At 42.4% G+C, this 24,145-nt stretch overlaps 1 protein-coding gene across 1 annotated transcript in view; it reads left to right on the top strand.

Annotated features, from left to right (window-relative positions):
- The window catches only part of NPR1 (natriuretic peptide receptor 1), a 90,039-nt gene that overhangs the window by 51,538 nt on the left and 14,356 nt on the right, over positions 1-24,145 (top strand). The window contains exons 5-6 of the mRNA XM_075844674.1: positions 23,256-23,347; positions 23,430-23,568. Coding sequence (XP_075700789.1) covers positions 23,256-23,347; positions 23,430-23,568 — 231 coding nt within the window. The remainder of the gene's footprint in view (positions 1-23,255; positions 23,348-23,429; positions 23,569-24,145) is intronic.

Genomic DNA, 24,145 nt, shown 5'->3' with positions numbered 1-24,145 from the left:
GCTGTATATCCTGCACTGCTGATATCATATACAGGGTAACATCTGCTGTATATCCTGCACTGCTGATATCATATACAGGGTAACATCTGCTGTATATCCTGCACTGCTGATATCATATACAGGGGTAACATCTGCTGTATATCCTGCACTGCTGATATCATATACAGGGGTAACATCTGCTGTATATCCTGCACTGCTGATATCATATACAGGGGTAACATCTGCTGTATATCCTGCACTGCTGATATCATGTACAGGGGTAACATCTGCTGTATATCCTGCACTGCTGATATCATATACAGGGGTAACATCTGCTGTATATCCTGCACTGCTGATATCATATACAGGGGTAACATCTGCTGTATATCCTGCACTGCTGATATCATATACAGGGGTAACATCTGCTGTATATCCTGCACTGCTGATATCATATACAGGGGTAACATCTGCTGTATATCCTGCACTGCTGATATCATATACAGGGGTAACATCTGCTGTATATCCTGCACTGCAGATATCATATACAGGGGTAACATCTGCTGTATATCCTGCACTGCTGATATCATATACAGGGGTAACATCTGCTGTATATCCTGCAATGCTGATATCATATACAGGGGTAACATCTGCTGTATATCCTGCACTGCTGATATCATATACAGGGGAACATCTGCTGTATATCCTGCACTGCTGATATCATATACAGGGGTAACATCTGCTGTATATCCTGCACTGCTGATATCATATACAGGGGTAACATCTGCTGTATATCCTGCACTGCTGATATCATATACAGGGGTAACATCTGCTGTATATCCTGCACTGCTGATATCATATACAGGGTAACATCTGCTGTATATCCTGCACTGCTGATATCATATACAGGGGAACATCTGCTGTATATCCTGCACTGCTGATATCATATACAGGGGAACATCTGCTGTATATCCTGCACTGCTGATATCATATACAGGGGAACATCTGCTGTATATCCTGCACTGCTGATATTATATACAGGGTAACATCTGCTGTATATCCTGCACTGCTGATATCATATACAGGGGTAACATCTGCTGTATATCCTGCACTGCTGATCCTGCACTGCTGATATCATATAAAGGGGTAACATCTGCTGTATATCCTGCACTGCTGATATCATATACAGGGGTAACATCTGCTGTATATCCTGCACTGCTGATATCATATACAGGGGAACATCTGCTGTATATCCTGCACTGCTGATATCATATACAGGGGAACATCTGCTGTATATCCTGCACTGCTGATATCATATACAGGGTAACATCTGCTGTATATCCTGCACTGCTGATATCATATACAGGGGTAACATCTGCTGTATATCCTGCACTGCTGATATCATATACAGGGGTAACATCTGCTGTATATCCTGCACTGCTGATATCATATACAGGGGAACATCTGCTGTATATCCTGCACTGCTGATATCATATACAGGGGAACATCTGCTGTATATCCTGCACTGCTGATATCATATACATGGGAACATCTGCTGTATATCCTGCACTGCTGATATCATATACAGGGGTAACATCTGCTGTATATCCTGCACTGCTGATATCATATACAGGGTAACATCTGCTGTATATCCTGCACTGCTGATATCATATACAGGAGTAACATCTGCTGTATATCCTGCACTGCTGATATCATATACAGGGGAACATCTGCTGTATATCCTGCACTGCTGATATCATATACAGGGGAACATCTGCTGTATATCCTGCACTGCTGATATCATATACAGGGGTAACATCTGCTGTATATCCTGCACTGCTGATATCATATACAGGGGTAACATCTGCTGTATATCCTGCACTGCTGATATCATATACAGGGTAACATCTGCTGTATATCCTGCACTGCTGATATCATATACAGGGTAACATCTGCTGTATATCCTGCACTGCTGATATCATATACAGGGGTAACATCTGCTGTATATCCTGCACTGCTGATATCATATACAGGGGTAACATCTGCTGTATATCCTGCACTGCTGATATCATATACAGGGGTAACATCTGCTGTATATCCTGCACTGCTGATATCATGTACAGGGGTAACATCTGCTGTATATCCTGCACTGCTGATATCATATACAGGGGTAACATCTGCTGTATATCCTGCACTGCTGATATCATATACAGGGGTAACATCTGCTGTATATCCTGCACTGCTGATATCATATACAGGGGTAACATCTGCTGTATATCCTGCACTGCTGATATCATATACAGGGGTAACATCTGCTGTATATCCTGCACTGCTGATATCATATACAGGGGTAACATCTTCTGTATATCCTGCACTGCTGATATCATATACAGGGTAACATCTGCTGTATATCCTGCACTGCTGATATCATATACAGGGGAACATCTGCTGTATATCCTGCACTGCTGATATCATATACAGGGGAACATCTGCTGTATATCCTGCACCGCTGATATCATATACAGGGGAACATCTGCTGTATATCCTGCACCGCTGATATCATATACAGGGGAACATCTGCTGTATATCCTGCACTGCTGATATCATATACAGGGGAACATCTGCTGTATATCCTACACTGCTGATATCATATACAGGGGTAACATCTGCTGTATATCCTGCACTGCTGATATCATATACAGGGGAACATCTGCTGTATATCCTGCACTGCTGATATCATATACAGGGGTAACATCTGCTGTATATCCTACACTGCTGATATCATATACAGGGGTAACATCTGTTGTATATCCTGCACTGCTGATATCATATACAGGGGAACATCTGCTGTATATCCTGCACTGCTGATATCATATACAGGGGTAACATCTGCTGTATATCCTGCAATGCTGATATCATATACAGGGGTAACATCTGCTGTATATCCTGCACTGCTGATATCATATATAGGAGAACATCTGCTGTATATCCTGCACTGCTGATATCATATATAGGAGAACATCTGCTGTATATCCTGCACTCCTGATATCATATACAGGGTAACATCTGCTGTATAGCCTGCACTGCTGATATCATATACAGGGGTAACATCTGCTGTATATCCTGCACTGCTGATATCATATACAGGGGAACATCTGCTGTATATCCTGCACTGCTGATATCATATACAGGGGTAACATCTGCTGTATATCCTGCACTGCTGATATCATATACAGGGTAACATCTGCTGTATATCCTGCACTGCTGATATCATATACAGGGTAACATCTGCTGTATATCCTGCACTGCTGATATCATATACAGGGGAACATCTGCTGTATATCCTGCACTGCTGATATCATATACAGGGTAACATCTGCTGATATCATATACAGGGTAACATCTGCTGTATATCCTGCACTGCTGATATCATATACAGGGGAACATCTGCTGTATATCCTGCACTGCTGATATCATATACAGGGGAACATCTGCTGTATATCCTGCACTGCTGATATCATATACAGGGGAACATCTGCTGTATATCCTGCACTGCTGATATCATATACAGGGGTAACATCTGCTGTATATCCTGCACTGCTGATATCATATACAGGGTAACATCTGCTGTATATCCTGCACTGCTGATATCATATACAGGGGAACATCTGCTGTATATCCTGCACTGCTGATATCATATACAGGGTAACATCTGCTGTATATCCTGCACTGCTGATATCATATATAGGAGAACATCTGCTGTATATCCTGCACTGCTGATATCATATATAGGAGAACATCTGCTGTATATCCTGCACTGCTGATATCATATATAGGGGAACATCTGCTGTATATCCTGCACTGCTGATATCATATACAGGGGTAACATCTGCTGTATATCCTGCACTGCTGATATCATATACAGGGGAACATCTGCTGTATATCCTGCACTGCTGATATCATATACAGGGGAACATCTGCTGTATATCCTGCACTGCTGATATTATATACAGGGGTAACATCTGCTGTATATCCTGCACTGCTGATATCATATACAGAATAACATCTGCTGTATATCCTGCACTGCTGATATCATATACAGGGGAACATCTGCTGTATATCCTGCACTGCTGATATCATATACAGGGGTAACATCTGCTGTATATCCTGCACTGCTGATATCATATACAGGGTAACATCTGCAGTATATCCTGCACTGCTGATATCATATACAGGGTAACATCTGCTGTATATCCTGCACTGCTGATATCATATACAGGGGAACATCTGCTGTATATCCTGCACTGCTGATATCATATACAGGGTAACATCTGCTGTATATCCTGCACTGCTGATATCATATACAGGGGTAACATCTGCTGTATATCCTGCACTGCTGATATCATATACAGGGGTAACATCTGCTGTATATCCTGCACTGCTGATATCATATACAGGGGAACATCTGCTGTATATCCTGCACTGCTGATATCATATACAGGGTAACATCTGCTGTATATCCTGCACTGCTGATATCATATACAGGGTAACATCTGCTGTATATCCTGCACTGCTGATATCATATACAGGGGTAACATCTGCTGTATATCCTGCACTGCTGATATCATATACAGGGGGAACATCTGCTGTATATCCTGCACTGCTGATATCATATACAGGGGAACATCTGCTGTATATCCTGCACTGCTGATATCATATACAGGGGTAACATCTGCTGTATATCCTGCACTGCTGATATCATATACAGGGGTAACATCTTCTGTATATCCTGCACTGCTGATATCATATACAGGGTAACATCTGCTGTATATCCTGCACTGCTGATATCATATACAGGGGAACATCTGCTGTATATCCTGCACTGCTGATATCATATATAGGAGAACATCTGCTGTATATCCTGCACTGCTGATATCATATACAGGGGAACATCTGCTGTATATCCTACACTGCTGATATCATATACAGGGGTAACATCTGCTGTATATCCTGCACTGCTGATATCATATACAGGGGAACATCTGCTGTATATCCTGCACTGCTGATATCATATACAGGGGTAACATCTGCTGTATATCCTACACTGCTGATATCATATACAGGGGTAACATCTGTTGTATATCCTGCACTGCTGATATCATATACAGGGGAACATCTGCTGTATATCCTGCACTGCTGATATCATATACAGGGGTAACATCTGCTGTATATCCTGCAATGCTGATATCATATACAGGGGTAACATCTGCTGTATATCCTGCACTGCTGATATCATATACAGGGGAACATCTGCTGTATATCCTGCACTGCTGATATCATATACAGGGGTAACATCTGCTGTATATCCTGCACTGGTGATATCATATACAGGGGTAACATCTGCTGTATATCCTGCACTGCTGATATCATATACAGGGGTAACATCTGCTGTATATTCTGCACTGCTGATATCATATACAGGGGTAACATCTGCTGTATATCCTGCACTGCTGATATCATATACAGGGGAACATCTGCTGTATATCCTGCACTGCTGATATAATATACAGGGGAACATCTGCTGTATATCCTGCACTGCTGATATCATATACAGGGGAACATCTGCTGTATATCCTGCACTGCTGATATTATATACAGGGGAACATCTGCTGTATATCCTGCACTGCTGATATCATATACAGGGGTAACATCTGCTGTATATCCTGCACTGCTGATATCATATACAGGGGTAACATCTGCTGTATATCCTGCACTGCTGATATCATATACAGGGTAACATCTGCTGTATATCCTGCACTGCTGATATCATATACAGGGGAACATCTGCTGTATATCCTGCACTGCTGATATCATATACAGGGTAACATCTGCTGTATATCCTGCACTGCTGATATCATATACAGGGGAACATCTGCTGTATATCCTGCACTGCTGATATCATATACAAGGGAACATCTGCTGTATATCCTGCACTGCTGATATCATATACAGGGGTAACATCTGCTGTATATCCTGCACGGCTGATATCATATACAGGGGTAACATCTGCTGTATATCCTGCACGGCTGATATCATATACAGGGGTAACATCTGCTGTATATCCTGCACTGCTGATATCATATACAGGTGAACATCTGCTGTATATCCTGCACTGCTGATATCATATACAGGGTAACATCTGCTGTATATCCTGCACTGCTGATATCATATACAGGGTAACATCTGCTGTATATCCTGCACTGCTGATATCATATACAGGGTAACATCTGCTGTATATCCTGCACTGCTGATATCATATACAGGGGTAACATCTGCTGTATATCCTGCACTGCTGATATCATATACAGAGTAACATCTGCTGTATTTCCTGCACTGCTGATATCATATACAGAATAACATCTGCTGTATATCCTGCACTGCTGATATCATATACAAGGGAACATCTGCTGTATATCCTGCACTGCTGATATCATATACAGAATAACATCTGCTGTATATCCTGCACTGCTGATATCATATACAGGGGTAACATCTGCTGTATATCCTGCACTGCTGATATCATATACAGGGGTAACATCTGCTGTATATCCTGCACTGCTGATATCATATACAGGGGAACATCTGCAGTATATCCTGCACTGCTGATATCATATACAGGGGTAACATCTGCTGTATATCCTGCACTGCTGATATCATATACAGGGGAACATCTGCTGTATATCCTGCACTGCTGATATCATATACAGGGGTAACATCTGCTGTATATCCTGCACTGCTGATATCATATACAGGGGTAACATCTGCTGTATATCCTGCACTGCTGATATCATATACAGGGGAACATCTGCTGTATATCCTGCACTGCTGATATCATATACAGGGGAACATCTGCTGATATCATATACAGGGGTAACATCTGCTGTATATCCTGCACTGCTGATATCATATACAGGGGTAACATCTGCTGTATATCCTGCACTGCTGATATCATATACAGGGGTAACATCTGCTGTATATCCTGCACTGCTGATATCATATACAGGGGTAACATCTGCTGTATATCCTGCACTGCAGATATCATATACAGGGGTAACATCTGCTGTATATCCTGCACTGCTGATATCATATACAGGGGTAACATCTGCTGTATATCCTGCAATGCTGATATCATATACAGGGGTAACATCTGCTGTATATCCTGCACTGCTGATATCATATACAGGGGAACATCTGCTGTATATCCTGCACTGCTGATATCATATACAGGGGTAACATCTGCTGTATATCCTGCACTGCTGATATCATATACAGGGGTAACATCTGCTGTATATCCTGCACTGCTGATATCATATACAGGGGTAACATCTGCTGTATATCCTGCACTGCTGATATCATATACAGGGTAACATCTGCTGTATATCCTGCACTGCTGATATCATATACAGGGGAACATCTGCTGTATATCCTGCACTGCTGATATCATATACAGGGGAACATCTGCTGTATATCCTGCACTGCTGATATCATATACAGGGGAACATCTGCTGTATATCCTGCACTGCTGATATTATATACAGGGTAACATCTGCTGTATATCCTGCACTGCTGATATCATATACAGGGGTAACATCTGCTGTATATCCTGCACTGCTGATATCATATACAGGGGTAACATCTGCTGTATATCCTGCACTGCTGATATCATATACAGGGGTAACATCTGCTGTATATCCTGCACTGCTGATATCATATACAGGGGTAACATCTGCTGTATATCCTGCACTGCTGATATCATATACAGGGGAACATCTGCTGTATATCCTGCACTGCTGATATCATATACAGGGGAACATCTGCTGTATATCCTGCACTGCTGATATCATATACAGGGTAACATCTGCTGTATATCCTGCACTGCTGATATCATATACAGGGGTAACATCTGCTGTATATCCTGCACTGCTGATATCATATACAGGGGTAACATCTGCTGTATATCCTGCACTGCTGATATCATATACAGGGGAACATCTGCTGTATATCCTGCACTGCTGATATCATATACAGGGGAACATCTGCTGTATATCCTGCACTGCTGATATCATATACAGGGGAACATCTGCTGTATATCCTGCACTGCTGATATCATATACAGGGGTAACATCTGCTGTATATCCTGCACTGCTGATATCATATACAGGGTAACATCTGCTGTATATCCTGCACTGCTGATATCATATACAGGGTAACATCTGCTGTATATCCTGCACTGCTGATATCATATACAGGGGAACATCTGCTGTATATCCTGCACTGCTGATATCATATACAGGGGTAACATCTGCTGTATATCCTGCACTGCTGATATCATATACAGGGGAACATCTGAAGTATATCCTGCACTGCTGATATCATATACAGGGGAACATCTGCTGTATATCCTGCACTGCTGATATCATATACAGGGGAACATCTGCTGTATATCCTGCACTGCTGATATTATATACAGGGGAACATCTGCTGTATATCCTGCACTGCTGATATCATATACAGGGGTAACATCTGCTGTATATCCTGCACTGCTGATATCATATACAGGGGTAACATCTGCTGTATATCCTGCACTGCTGATATCATATACAGGGGAACATCTGCTGTATATCCTGCACTGCTGATATCATATACAGGGGAACATCTGCTGTATATCCTGCACTGCTGATATCATATACAGGGGTAACATCTGCTGTATATCCTGCACTGCTGATATCATATACAGGGGTAACATCTGCTGTATATCCTGCACTGCTGATATCATATACAGGGGAACATCTGCTGTATATCCTGCACTGCTGATATCATATACAGGGGAACATCTGCTGTATATCCTGCACTGCTGATATCATATACAGGGGTAACATCTGCTGTATATCCTGCACTGCTGATATCATATACAGGGGTAACATCTTCTGTATATCCTGCACTGCTGATATCATATACAGGGGAACATCTGCTGTATATCCTGCACTGCTGATATCATATACAGGGGAACATCTGCTGTATATCCTGCACTGCTGATATCATATATAGGAGAACATCTGCTGTATATCCTGCACTGCTGATATCATATACAGGGGAACATCTGCTGTATATCCTGCACTGCTGATATCATATACAGGGGAACATCTGCTGTATATCCTGCACTGCTGATATAATATACAGGGGAACATCTGCTGTATATCCTGCACTGCTGATATCATATACAGGGGAACATCTGCTGTATATCCTGCACTGCTGATATTATATACAGGGGAACATCTGCTGTATATCCTGCACTGCTGATATCATATACAGGGGTAACATCTGCTGTATATCCTGCACTGCTGATATCATATACAGGGGTAACATCTGCTGTATATCCTGCACTGCTGATATCATGTACAGGGGTAACATCTGCTGTATATCCTGCACTGCTGATATCATATACAGGGGTAACATCTGCTGTATATCCTGCACTGCTGATATCATATACAGGGGTAACATCTGCTGTATATCCTGCACTGCTGATATCATATACAGGGGTAACATCTGCTGTATATCCTGCACTGCTGATATCATATACAGGGGTAACATCTGCTGTATATCCTGCACTGCTGATATCATATACAGGGGTAACATCTGCTGTATATCCTGCACTGCTGATATCATATACAGGGGTAACATCTTCTGTATATCCTGCACTGCTGATATCATATACAGGGTAACATCTGCTGTATATCCTGCACTGCTGATATCATATACAGGGGAACATCTGCTGTATATCCTGCACTGCTGATATCATATACAGGGGAACATCTGCTGTATATCCTGCACCGCTGATATCATATACAGGGGAACATCTGCTGTATATCCTGCACCGCTGATATCATATACAGGGGAACATCTGCTGTATATCCTGCACTGCTGATATCATATACAGGGGAACATCTGCTGTATATCCTACACTGCTGATATCATATACAGGGGTAACATCTGCTGTATATCCTGCACTGCTGATATCATATACAGGGGAACATCTGCTGTATATCCTGCACTGCTGATATCATATACAGGGGTAACATCTGCTGTATATCCTACACTGCTGATATCATATACAGGGGTAACATCTGTTGTATATCCTGCACTGCTGATATCATATACAGGGGAACATCTGCTGTATATCCTGCACTGCTGATATCATATACAGGGGTAACATCTGCTGTATATCCTGCAATGCTGATATCATATACAGGGGTAACATCTGCTGTATATCCTGCACTGCTGATATCATATATAGGAGAACATCTGCTGTATATCCTGCACTGCTGATATCATATATAGGAGAACATCTGCTGTATATCCTGCACTGCTGATATCATATACAGGGTAACATCTGCTGATATCATATACAGGGGAACATCTGCTGTATATCCTGCACTGCTGATATCATATACAGGGGAACATCTGCTGTATATCCTGCACTGCTGATATCATATACAGGGGTAACATCTGCTGTATAGCCTGCACTGCTGATATCATATACAGGGGTAACATCTGCTGTATATCCTGCACTGCTGATATCATATACAGGGGAACATCTGCTGTATATCCTGCACTGCTGATATCATATACAGGGGTAACATCTGCTGTATATCCTGCACTGCTGATATCATATACAGGGTAACATCTGCTGTATATCCTGCACTGCTGATATCATATACAGGGGAACATCTGCTGTATATCCTGCACTGCTGATATCATATACAGGGGAACATCTGCTGTATATCCTGCACTGCTGATATCATATACAGGGTAACATCTGCTGATATCATATACAGGGTAACATCTGCTGTATATCCTGCACTGCTGATATCATATACAGGGGAACATCTGCTGTATATCCTGCACTGCTGATATCATATACAGGGGAACATCTGCTGTATATCCTGCACTGCTGATATCATATACAGGGGAACATCTGCTGTATATCCTGCACTGCTGATATCATATACAGGGGAACATCTGCTGTATATCCTGCACTGCTGATATTATATACAGGGGTAACATCTGCTGTATATCCTGCACTGCTGATATCATATACAGAATAACATCTGCTGTATATCCTGCACTGCTGATATCATATACAGGGGAACATCTGCTGTATATCCTACACTGCTGATATCATATACAGGGTAACATCTGCTGTATATCCTGCACTGCTGATATCATATACAGGGTAACATCTGCTGTATATCCTGCACTGCTGATATCATATACAGGGGGAACATCTGCTGTATATCCTGCACTGCTGATATCATATACAGGGGAACATCTGCTGTATATCCTGCACTGCTGATATCATATACAGGGGTAACATCTGCTGTATATCCTGCACTGCTGATATCATATACAGGGGTAACATCTTCTGTATATCCTGCACTGCTGAAATCATATACAGGGTAACATCTGCTGTATATCCTGCACTGCTGATATCATATACAGGGGAACATCTGCTGTATATCCTGCACTGCTGATATCATATATAGGAGAACATCTGCTGTATATCCTGCACTGCTGATATCATATACAGGGGAACATCTGCTGTATATCCTACACTGCTGATATCATATACAGGGGTAACATCTGCTGTATATCCTGCACTGCTGATATCATATACAGGGGAACATCTGCTGTATATCCTGCACTGCTGATATCATATACAGGGGTAACATCTGCTGTATATCCTACACTGCTGATATCATATACAGGGGTAACATCTGTTGTATATCCTGCACTGCTGATATCATATACAGGGGAACATCTGCTGTATATCCTGCACTGCTGATATCATATACAGGGGTAACATCTGCTGTATATCCTGCAATGCTGATATCATATACAGGGGTAACATCTGCTGTATATCCTGCACTGCTGATATCATATATAGGAGAACATCTGCTGTATATCCTGCACTCCTGATATCATATACAGGGGTAACATCTGCTGTATATCCTGCACTGGTGATATCATATACAGGGGTAACATCTGCTGTATATCCTGCACTGCTGATATCATATACAGGGGTAACATCTGCTGTATATCCTGCACTGCTGATATCATATACAGGGTAACATCTGCTGTATAGCCTGCACTGCTGATATCATATACAGGGGTAACATCTGCTGTATATCCTGCACTGCTGATATCATATACAGGGGAACATCTGCTGTATATCCTGCACTGCTGATATCATATACAGGGGTAACATCTGCTGTATATCCTGCACTGCTGATATCATATACAGGGGAACATCTGCTGTATATCCTGCACTGCTGATATCATATACAGGGGAACATCTGCTGTATATCCTGCACTGCTGATATCATATACAGGGGAACATCTGCTGTATATCCTGCACTGCTGATATCATATACAGGGTAACATCTGCTGTATATCCTGCACTGCTGATATCATATACAGGGTAACATCTGCTGTATATCCTGCACTGCTGATATCATATACAGGGGTAACATCTGCTGTATATCCTGCACTGCTGATATCATATACAGGGTAACATCTGCTGTATATCCTGCACCGCTGATATCATATACAGGGTAACATCTGCTGTATATCCTGCACTGCTGATATCATATACAGGGGTAACATCTGTTGTATATCCTGCACTGCTGATATCATATACAGGGGAACATCTGCTGTATATCCTGCACTGCTGATATCATATACAGGGGTAACATCTGCTGTATATCCTGCACTGCTGATATCATATACAGGGGAACATCTGCTGTATATCCTGCACTGCTGATATTATATACAGGGGAACATCTGCTGTATATCCTGCACTGCTGATATCATATACAGGGGTAACATCTGCTGTATATCCTGCACTGCTGATATCATATACAGGGGTAACATCTGCTGTATATCCTGCACTGCTGATATCATATACAGGGTAACATCTGCTGTATATCCTGCACTGCTGATATCATATACAGGGGAACATCTGCTGTATATCCTGCACTGCTGATATCATATACAGGGGTAACATCTGCTGTATATCCTACACTGCTGATATCATATACAGGGGTAACATCTGTTGTATATCCTGCACTGCTGATATCATATACAGGGGAACATCTGCTGTATATCCTGCACTGCTGATATCATATACAGGGGTAACATCTGCTGTATATCCTGCAATGCTGATATCATATACAGGGGTAACATCTGCTGTATATCCTGCACTGCTGATATCATATATAGGAGAACATCTGCTGTATATCCTGCACTGCTGATATCATATATAGGAGAACATCTGCTGTATATCCTGCACTCCTGATATCATATACAGGGTAACATCTGCTGTATATCCTGCACTGCTGATATCATATACAGGGGAACATCTGCTGTATATCCTGCACTGCTGATATCATATACAGGGGAACATCTGCTGTATATCCTGCACTGCTGATATCATATACAGGGGTAACATCTGCTGTATAGCCTGCACTGCTGATATCATATACAGGGGTAACATCTGCTGTATAGCCTGCACTGCTGATATCATATACAGGGGAACATCTGCTGTATATCCTGCACTGCTGATATCATATACAGGGGTAACATCTGCTGTATATCCTGCACTGCTGATATCATATACAGGGTAACATCTGCTGTATATCCTGCACTGCTGATATCATATACAGGGGAACATCTGCTGTATATCCTGCACTGCTGATATCATATACAGGGGAACATCTGCTGTATATCCTGCACTGCTGATATCATATACAGGGTAACATCTGCTGATATCATATACAGGGTAACATCTGCTGTATATCCTGCACTGCTGATATCATATACAGGGGAACATCTGCTGTATATCCTGCACTGCTGATATCATATACAGGGGAACATCTGCTGTATATCCTGCACTGCTGATATCATATACAGGGGAACATCTGCTGTATATCCTGCACTGCTGATATCATATACAGGGGAACATCTGCTGTATATCCTGCACTGCTGATATTATATACAGGGGTAACATCTGCTGTATATCCTGCACTGCTGATATCATATACAGAATAACATCTGCTGTATATCCTGCACTGCTGATATCATATACAGGGGAACATCTGCTGTATATCCTACACTGCTGATATCATATACAGGGTAACATCTGCTGTATATCCTGCACTGCTGATATCATATACAGGGTAACATCTGCTGTATATCCTGTACTGCTGATATCATATACAGGGGGAACATCTGCTGTATATCCTGCACTGCTGATATCATATACAGGGGAACATCTGCTGTATATCCTGCAATGCTGATATCATATACAGGGGTAACATCTGCTGTATATCCTGCACTGCTGATATCATATACAGGGGTAACATCTTCTGTATATCCTGCACTGCTGAAATCATATACAGGGTAACATCTGCTGTATATCCTGCACTGCTGATATCATATACAGGGGAACATCTGCTGTATATCCTGCACTGCTGATATCATATATAGGAGAACATCTGCTGTATATCCTGCACTGCTGATATCATATACAGGGGAACATCTGCTGTATATCCTACACTGCTGATATCATATACAGGGGTAACATCTGCTGTATATCCTGCACTGCTGATATCATATACAGGGGAACATCTGCTGTATATCCTGCACTGCTGATATCATATACAGGGGTAACATCTGCTGTATATCCTACACTGCTGATATCATATACAGGGGTAACATCTGTTGTATATCCTGCACTGCTGATATCATATACAGGGGAACATCTGCTGTATATCCTGCACTGCTGATATCATATACAGGGGTAACATCTGCTGTATATCCTGCAATGCTGATATCATATACAGGGGTAACATCTGCTGTATATCCTGCACTGCTGATATCATATATAGGAGAACATCTGCTGTATATCCTGCACTCCTGATATCATATACAGGGGTAACATCTGCTGTATATCCTGCACTGGTGATATCATATACAGGGGTAACATCTGCTGTATATCCTGCACTGCTGATATCATATACAGGGGTAACATCTGCTGTATATCCTGCACTGCTGATATCATATACAGGGTAACATCTGCTGTATAGCCTGCACTGCTGATATCATATACAGGGGTAACATCTGCTGTATATCCTGCACTGCTGATATCATATACAGGGGAAAATCTGCTGTATATCCTGCACTGCTGATATCATATACAGGGGTAACATCTGCTGTATATCCTGCACTGCTGATATCATATACAGGGGAACATCTGCTGTATATCCTGCACTGCTGATATCATATACAGGGGAACATCTGCTGTATATCCTGCACTGCTGATATCATATACAGGGGAACATCTGCTGTATATCCTGCACTGCTGATATCATATACAGGGTAACATCTGCTGTATATCCTGCACTGCTGATATCATATACAGGGTAACATCTGCTGTATATCCTGCACTGCTGATATCATATACAGGGGTAACATCTGCTGTATATCCTGCACTGCTGATATCATATACAGGGGAACATCTGCTGTATATCCTGCACTGCTGATATCATATACAGGGGTAACATCTGCTGTATATCCTGCACTGCTGATATCATATACAGGGGAACATCTGCTGTATATCCTGCACTGCTGATATTATATACAGGGGAACATCTGCTGTATATCCTGCACTGCTGATATCATATACAGGGGTAACATCTGCTGTATATCCTGCACTGCTGATATCATATACAGGGGTAACATCTGCTGTATATCCTGCACTGCTGATATCATATACAGGGTAACATCTGCTGTATATCCTGCACTGCTGATATCATATACAGGGGAACATCTGCTGTATATCCTGCACTGCTGATATCATATACAGGGTAACATCTGCTGTATATCCTGCACTGCTGATATCATATACAGGGGAACATCTGCTGTATATCCTGCACTGCTGATATCATATACAGGGGAACATCTGCTGTATATCCTGCACTGCTGATATCATATACAGGGTAACATCTGCTGTATATCCTGCACTGCTGATATCATATACAGGGGAACATCTGCTGTATATCCTGCACTGTTGATATCATATACAGGGGTAACATCTGCTGTATATCCTGCACTGCTGATATCATATACAGGGGTAACCTCTGCTGTATATCCTGCACTGCTGATATCATATACAGGGTAACATCTGCTGTATATCCTGCACTGCTGATATCATATACAGGGGAACATCTGCTGTATATCCTGCACTGCTGATATAATATACAGGGGTAACATCTGATGTATATCCTGCACTGCTGATATCATATACAGGGGTAACATCTGCTTTATATCCTGCACTGCTGATATCATATACAGGGTAACATCTGCTGTATATCCTGCACTGCTGATATCATATACAGGGGTAACATCTGCTGTATATCCTGCACCGCTGATATCATATACAGGGGAACATCTGCTGTATATCCTGCACTGCTGATATCATATACAGGGTAACATCTGCTGTATATCCTGCACTGCTGATATCATATACAGGGGTAACATCTGCTGTATATCCTGCACTGCTGATATCATATACAGGGGAACATCGGCTGTATATCCTGCACTGCTGATATCATATACAGGGGTAACATCTGCTGTATATCCTGCACTGCTGATATCATATACAGGGGTAACATCTGCTGTATATCCTGCACTGCTGATATCATATACAGGGTAACATCTGCTGTATATCCTGCACTGCTGATATCATATATAGGAGAACATCTGCTGTATATCCTGCACTGCTGATATCATATACAGGGTAACATCTGCTGTATATCCTGCACTGCTGATATCATATACAGGGGTAACATCTGCTGTATATCCTGCACTGCTGATATCATATACAGGGGTAACATCTGCTGTATATCCTGCACTGCTGATATCATATACAGGGGAAATCTGCTGTATATCCTGCACTGCTGATATCATATACAGGGGTAACATCTGCTGTATATCCTGCACTGCTGATATCATATACAGGGGTAACATCTGCTGTATATCCTGCACTGCTGATATCATATACAGGGGTAACATCTGCTGTATATCCTGCACTGCTGATATCATATACAGGGGTAACATCTGCTGTATATCCTGCACTGCTGATATCATATACAGGGTAACATCTGCTGTATATCCTGCACTGCTGCTATCATATACAGGGTAACATCTGCTGTATATCCTGCACTGCTGATATCATATACAGGGGAACATTTGCTGTATATCCTGCACTGCTGATATCATATACAGGGGTAACATCTGCTGTATATCCTGCACTGCTGATATCATATACAGGGGTAACATCTGCTGTATATCCTGCACTGCTGATATCATGTACAGGGGTAACATCTGCTGTATATCCTGCACTGCTGATATCATATACAGGGTAACATCTGCTGTATATCCTGCACTGCTGATATCATATACAGGGGAACATCTGCTGTATATCCTGCACTGCTGATATCATATACAAGGGTAACATCTGCTGTATATCCTGCACTGCTGATATCATATACAGGGTAACATCTGCTGTATATCCTGCACTTCTGATATCATATACAGGGGAACATCTGCTGTATATCCTGCACTGCTGCTATCATATACAGGGGTAACATCTGCTGTATATCCTGCACTGCTGATATCATATACAGGGTAACATCTGCTGTATATCCTGCACTGCTGCTATCATATACAGGGTAACATCTGCTGTATATCCTGCACTGCTGATATCATTTACAGGGGAACATTTGCTGTATATCCTGCACTGCTGATATCATATACAGGGGTAACATCTGCTGTATATCCTGCACTGCTGATATCATATACAGGGGTAACATCTGCTGTATATCCTGCACTGCTGATATCATATACAGGGGTAACATCTGCTGTATATCCTGCACTTCTGATATCATATACAGGGTAACATCTGCTGTATATCCTGCACTGCTGATATCATATACAGGGGAACATCTGCTGTATATCCTGCACTGCTGATATCATATACAGGGGAACATCTGCTTTATATCCTGCACTGCTGATATCATATACAGGGGTAACATCTGCTGTATATCCTGCACTGCTGATATCATATACAGGGGAACATCTGCTGTATATCCTGCACTGCTGATATCATATACAGGGTAACATCTGCTGTATATCCTGCACTGCTGATATCATATACAGGGGAACATCTGCTGTATTTCCTGCACTGCTGATATCATGTACAGGGGTAACATCTGCTGTATATCCTGCACTGCTGATATCATATACAGGGGAACATCTGCTGTATATCCTGCACTGCTGATATCATATACAGGGTAACATCTGCTGTATATCCTGCACTGCTGATATCATATACAGAGGAACATCTGCTGTATATCCTGCACTGCTGATATCATATACAGGAGTAACATCTGCTGTATATCCTGCACTGCTGATATCATATACAGGGGAACATCTGCTGTATATCCTGCACTGCTGATATCATATACAGGGTAACATCTGCTGTATATCCTGCACTGCTGATATCATATACAGGGTAACATCTGCTGTATATCCTGCACTGCTGATATCATATACAGGGGAACATCTGCTGTATATCCTGCACTGCTGATATCATATACAGGGGTAACATCTGCTGTATATCCTGCACTGCTGATATCATATACAGGGGTAACATCTGCTGTATATCCTGCACTGCTGATATCATATACAGGGGAACATCTGCTGTATATCCTGCACTGCTGATATCATATACAGGGGTAACATCTGCTGTATTTCCTGCACTGCTGATATCATGTACAGGGGTAACATCTGCTGTATATCCTGCACTGCTGATATCATATACAGGGGAACATCTGCTGTATATCCTGCACTGCTGATATCATATACAGGGTAACATCTGCTGTATATCCTGCACTGCTGATATCATATACAGAGGAACATCTGCTGTATATCCTGCACTGCTGATATCATATACAGGAGTAACATCTGCTGTATATCCTGCACTGCTGATATCATATACAGGGGTAACATCTGCTGTATATCCTGCACTGCTGATATCATATACAGGGGTAACATGTCTGCATGAATATACCCTTTGCATTGCGGTTTCGGATAGAAGGGAACAATGGGCTCCATGTAACTGCTGCGTAAATGTAGATAAGTTTTAGAGTCGCTCTAAATATAGACAACCTCATAATACAGTATAAAGCGGCGGATTCCTGAACGTACAGGAAACAGCTGTGTCTCGGCCTTGACAGGCTCCGCACTATTTCCAGTGTTATGTCAGGTAAGATAACTTCACCTCCTAAACTCTGATTTTACAAGCTTTCCTTCCTCTGATATCTCTCGGTCTTATGGGTTCATCACCGAGATCTGAAGTCTTATTGTATATCTGGAACGCAGACAGTATCCCTCTCATATTCTCATCCTGGGACCAACCCCTCCTCAATTTCCTCCCTTTTTTCTTTATTTTTAGTCTCATCCTCCGATCTCTCTTACAGGATGTTCTACATCTACAATTGTTTATTAGAAAATCCTATGAATATGGACGATACAAGACAGAGAGAAGTCTTCTTGTCCCTTTTCTGACAGGCTGAGGCCTGACTAACATGAGATAGATTGGTTGCTAGGGATGAGCTGTCTGACAACCCCAGCTATGTAACCATAGCAACTAGACTGTCTTAAATGACAAATCAGAACACTAGGAATACATGCCATTTCACTAATCAGTCCCCTTTGGATATCCCCTCTCCATTAGACAGGCCCCTCGTGACCAGGTGCTATCCACCCGGTAAATTTCTCCTAAGGTGATACTGACAAGAGTGATCATGTAATTTGCAGATACCAGAAGTCCACCAGAACTGCTCCTTGCTCTGAGGAGGTCAAGACACCCCCAACTCATCTTTATACCGCCCAAAAGAGCATATTTAAAGGGATTATATAAAGCCAATGAGAATACCATAAGTACCCACAATCCTCGATTGAATGCATTATCTTGCCGAATGTATCTAGGACTACCTAAAGTAGGATGAACACCCAAGTCCAGCTGGTTGCAATTCATTGACGTAGCCTGTCCACCTTTAAGCCACTGCTATGTCCCACTGACAACTTTTCATGGACAGTTCTTGTAGTGACCTTCATAGGCCCATCTTCTGATATCGCAAAATAATAGTTGAGGAGCACTTCATAGATTATAAATCTCTTCTGGTCTGATGCTGGAGAACTTTATTGGGTCATTGGTGGTGGGAAAGATCAAAGAATATGTATCTTGACTGTCTTTCCTCTTCTCAGATCCTGTTATTCAGTTCCTTATTGACCTCTTTCCTATTTTCGTTCTTCATCGGGTCTTCCCTCGTTATTTTTCTGTCTCATCTAGATCACACCACTTTGACTTAGTAATAGTCTTGGTCTTTTTGTCTTTCACTTTGACATCTGTGGCACAAAACAATATTTCCATCTCTTGGCTTTCTCTCGAAATCACAATTAGCCATTTATAAACCCTGGGAGGACCTTAAGATGCCCAAAAAGTCTGCAGGCCCATAGGCCCTCAATAAAGTTTCTCCATATTTCTGATTGTATCCATTCAACCTTGAGGCTGCTCGTCATTTTCCTCGTGTCTCTTCATCTCTTACTACAATAATTGACATTTCCAATGAGCTCATAAGACGCCCAAATTAAGATGAAGCTTCAGTCTGGTCTTTGATGCTTCTTGGTATTCTTAAATGTCTTCTTCAACCGTCAACACCAGAAATCACAGCAGCAATGTTTTTCCGGTCCCTCTTCTTCATTGTCCAGAGTTCAGATCTATGTATAAAAAAAACACAGCCTGGACCATTCTACATGACGTTATAAGATCTTTTGTAAGGGCCATACACCTTCAATATCTGTCAAGTGAAAGCGCATTAGGCCGACAGCTATTCCTCCTGACCTCCCCATATACATACACACTTGGCTTGGCCGAGCATGTGTTCCTAATTGGTAGAGGGGAATAAGCTGCTAACAGACACCTCTGGGGGCGACTTGTCTCCCTTGAAAACAAAGGATCGAACTTGTTAAAATTCAACACTCCCGGTTCTTTTTTTCCCTGACTTCTGCCGAACGAATATCAGAAGAACATCTAACACACATTAGATGGTTGGCTGGTCCTGCCGAAATCGTCGGGTATAGATGATGTAAATCAACCACTTATTTCTTTCTTGGATCCCTTCTTGTTGGAGTGTATTCCTCTAAAGCCGACCACTTCTATCAGGTTGTGAAATATTCTGTCCAATATTCCAGTTATATCTGGTTGTTTTTTTTAAAAAGATAGACAACATCCTATAGAGTTTACTCCCTCAGATGCCTAGATATGCAGCTCCTGACAGTCTAAGTACTGTGCTAGAATGCCCACTGTATGGCGCCACCAGTCAGGTCCACTAGTGGTGCGTTTGGGTGGGTGTTGGGTCAATGTTAGTGGTGTCGGCATAGCGGTGTTCCAGTATTGCTCCAGTTAGGTGGTGGTTGGGTCAATGTTAGTGGTGTGCGGATGGTGGTGTTCCAGTATTGCTGATTGGGTCAATGTTAGGGGTGTGGGGACAGCGGTGGTCCACTAGTGCTGCAAGTTGCGTGGTGGTTGGATTGATTTTAGTGGTATGAGGACAATGGTGGTCCAGTATTGCTGCAGTTTGGTGGTGGTTGGCTCGATGCTAGTAGTGTGGGGACAGCGGTGATCCTATATTGGTGCAGTTGGGTGGTGGTTGGGTTAATGTTAGTGGTGTGGGGACAGCGTTGTTCCAGTATTGCTACAGTTGGGTCAATGTTAGTGTTGTGGGGACAACAGTGGTCCAGTATTGCTGCAGTTGGATCAATGTTAGGGGTGTGGGGACAGTGGTAGGCCACTAGTGGTGCAGTTGGGTGGTGGTTGGGTAAATGCTAGTGCTGTGACGACAGCGGTGGTCCAGTACTGCTGCAGTTGGGTCAATGTTAGTGGTGTGGGGACAGCGGTAGTCCACTAGTGCTGCACTTCAGTGATGATTTGGTTGCTGGTGTGGGAATAGCGGTGGTCCACTAGTGCTGCAGTTGGGTGGTGGTTGGGTCGATAGTGGCATGGGGACAGCGGTTGTCCAGTATTGCTGCAGTTGGGTGGTGGTTAAGGCCATGCTAGTGGTTTGGGGACAGCGGTGGTCCACTAGTGCTGCAGTTGGATGGTGGTTAAGTCCATGTTAGTGGTGTGTGGGCAGTAGTTGTCCAGTATTGCTGTAGTTGGGTGGTAGTTAAGTCCATGTTAGTGGTGTGGGGCAGTGGTTGTCCAGTATTGCTGTAGTTGGGTGGTAGTTAAGTCCATGTTACTGGTGTGGAGGCAGTGGTTGTCCAGTATTGCTGTAGTTGGGTGGTAGTTAAGTCCATGTTAGTGGTGTGGGGGCAGTGGTTGTCCAGTATTGCTGTAGTTGGGTGGTAGTTAAGTCCATGTTAGTGGTGTGGGGGCAGTGGTGCTCCACTACTGCTGTAGTTGGGAAACGATTGGGTTGATGTAGGGATAGTGGTGGGCGCAGGTGACTTTCATATTACCAGTGTGGATCTGACTGAACTGTGTTATCATCAATTGCACTGCATCTGGGATTTCTGAATTAGTAATTTTCAATACTTTGGTTCTCAGCATAATTGTCCTATTCCTTGGTAATTATCCTCTCATTACCAGCTACTTCAAACACGTATGATAATTACAAGCCATGCGGGCTCTCTCATACTGTGGGCTGTGCATGGAATTTGTGTTTTTAACCCTTTCTTTATAACTAGAAGAAAAACCGGAGCTAGGCCTTGAAATTATAGTGTGTTCCCTTGTATTACAGCCATTACCGTCCCCCCCATTTTCATGTATGTCAGTCATTAGTGTCCCCTCATCATTCTGTGTGTAACATTCATTACTGTCCCCTCATCTCCCTGTGTCATGATTATTATTGTCACCCTATGTCTCTGTATCACAGTTATTAGTTTCCCTTAATCCCACCCTCTATTGATATTGTAATGAGTTCGTGCTCAATCTCACTGCCATAAACTATTTGTCCATTCCACTGGTATGATTGGTCTTATTGGCCCATGGAGCTGTGAACATCCGGCTTCATTAACGCTCTGCCATGTTACAGGGGTTTCCGGGTTTATGAGGATTGATGACAACGGTGACCGGGAAACTGACTACGCCCTGTGGGACATGTCCCCAACTACTGGAGAATATCAGGTAAATGAGACCAATAACCTGCTAAGACGAGGAGTCCAGAATTTCTACAAATGTGTAACAGGTGAATCTCTGTTGCTCGTAGATTGTGGGTATTTACAATGGGACCTCGAAGAGCATTGATAAGGTGCCAGGACGGGAGATCCATTGGCCAGGGAATGGCTTCCCACCACTTGACTTTCCTCCCTGTGGATTCGATAACAACAATCCAGCCTGCAAGAAAAGTGAGTACGCATGGCGGGGCCCAGTCGGTGACTGGACATAACTAGGGATCCCATCAGTCATGCAATATATATCCTACTATTCTGGCAGTTCCAGTTAAATAAGGGATCCTAATTGTGCTCATGGGAGTTTCCTCCAGGTGGTATAGTGTGAATTTCCCCCTTAAAATGTGGAAACCCCCAATGGATAGCAAAACTTTAAAAAATTCTATCCTTAAATAACATTCAGTCATTTATTAGTTTATATGTTTTCCTTGGAAAACTGGATGACAACCTGGATGATTAACCCAACACGGTTGTCAGCACTTGTCTACGAGTCCCATACGGCTCTTCTCCGTTCCTTGGTGTGATGAATCTTTAAAGAGCCTGGTCTACATCCTTTACATGCTGAAAATAAACTGGTCCCATTAACTGCCTTGTGTGATGGATAACCGGCCTTGTCACCATGGGAATAACGTGTGCACTGCACTTTTGTATGATTATAGAGCTTGCAGGAAAGGTCCATTATGGTAAATAAGGGCATGTTTCCTAGTTATGGACAGGATACATCAGGCAATTTGGATCTGTCAGTAACTTGTAT

Source organism: Rhinoderma darwinii, chromosome 12 (genome assembly GCF_050947455.1).
Source record: "Rhinoderma darwinii isolate aRhiDar2 chromosome 12, aRhiDar2.hap1, whole genome shotgun sequence".
NCBI classification, from domain to species: domain Eukaryota; kingdom Metazoa; phylum Chordata; class Amphibia; order Anura; family Rhinodermatidae; genus Rhinoderma; species Rhinoderma darwinii.
Note: the sequence above shows the minus strand (reverse complement) of the source record. Positions and strands in the feature narration are given on the sequence as shown.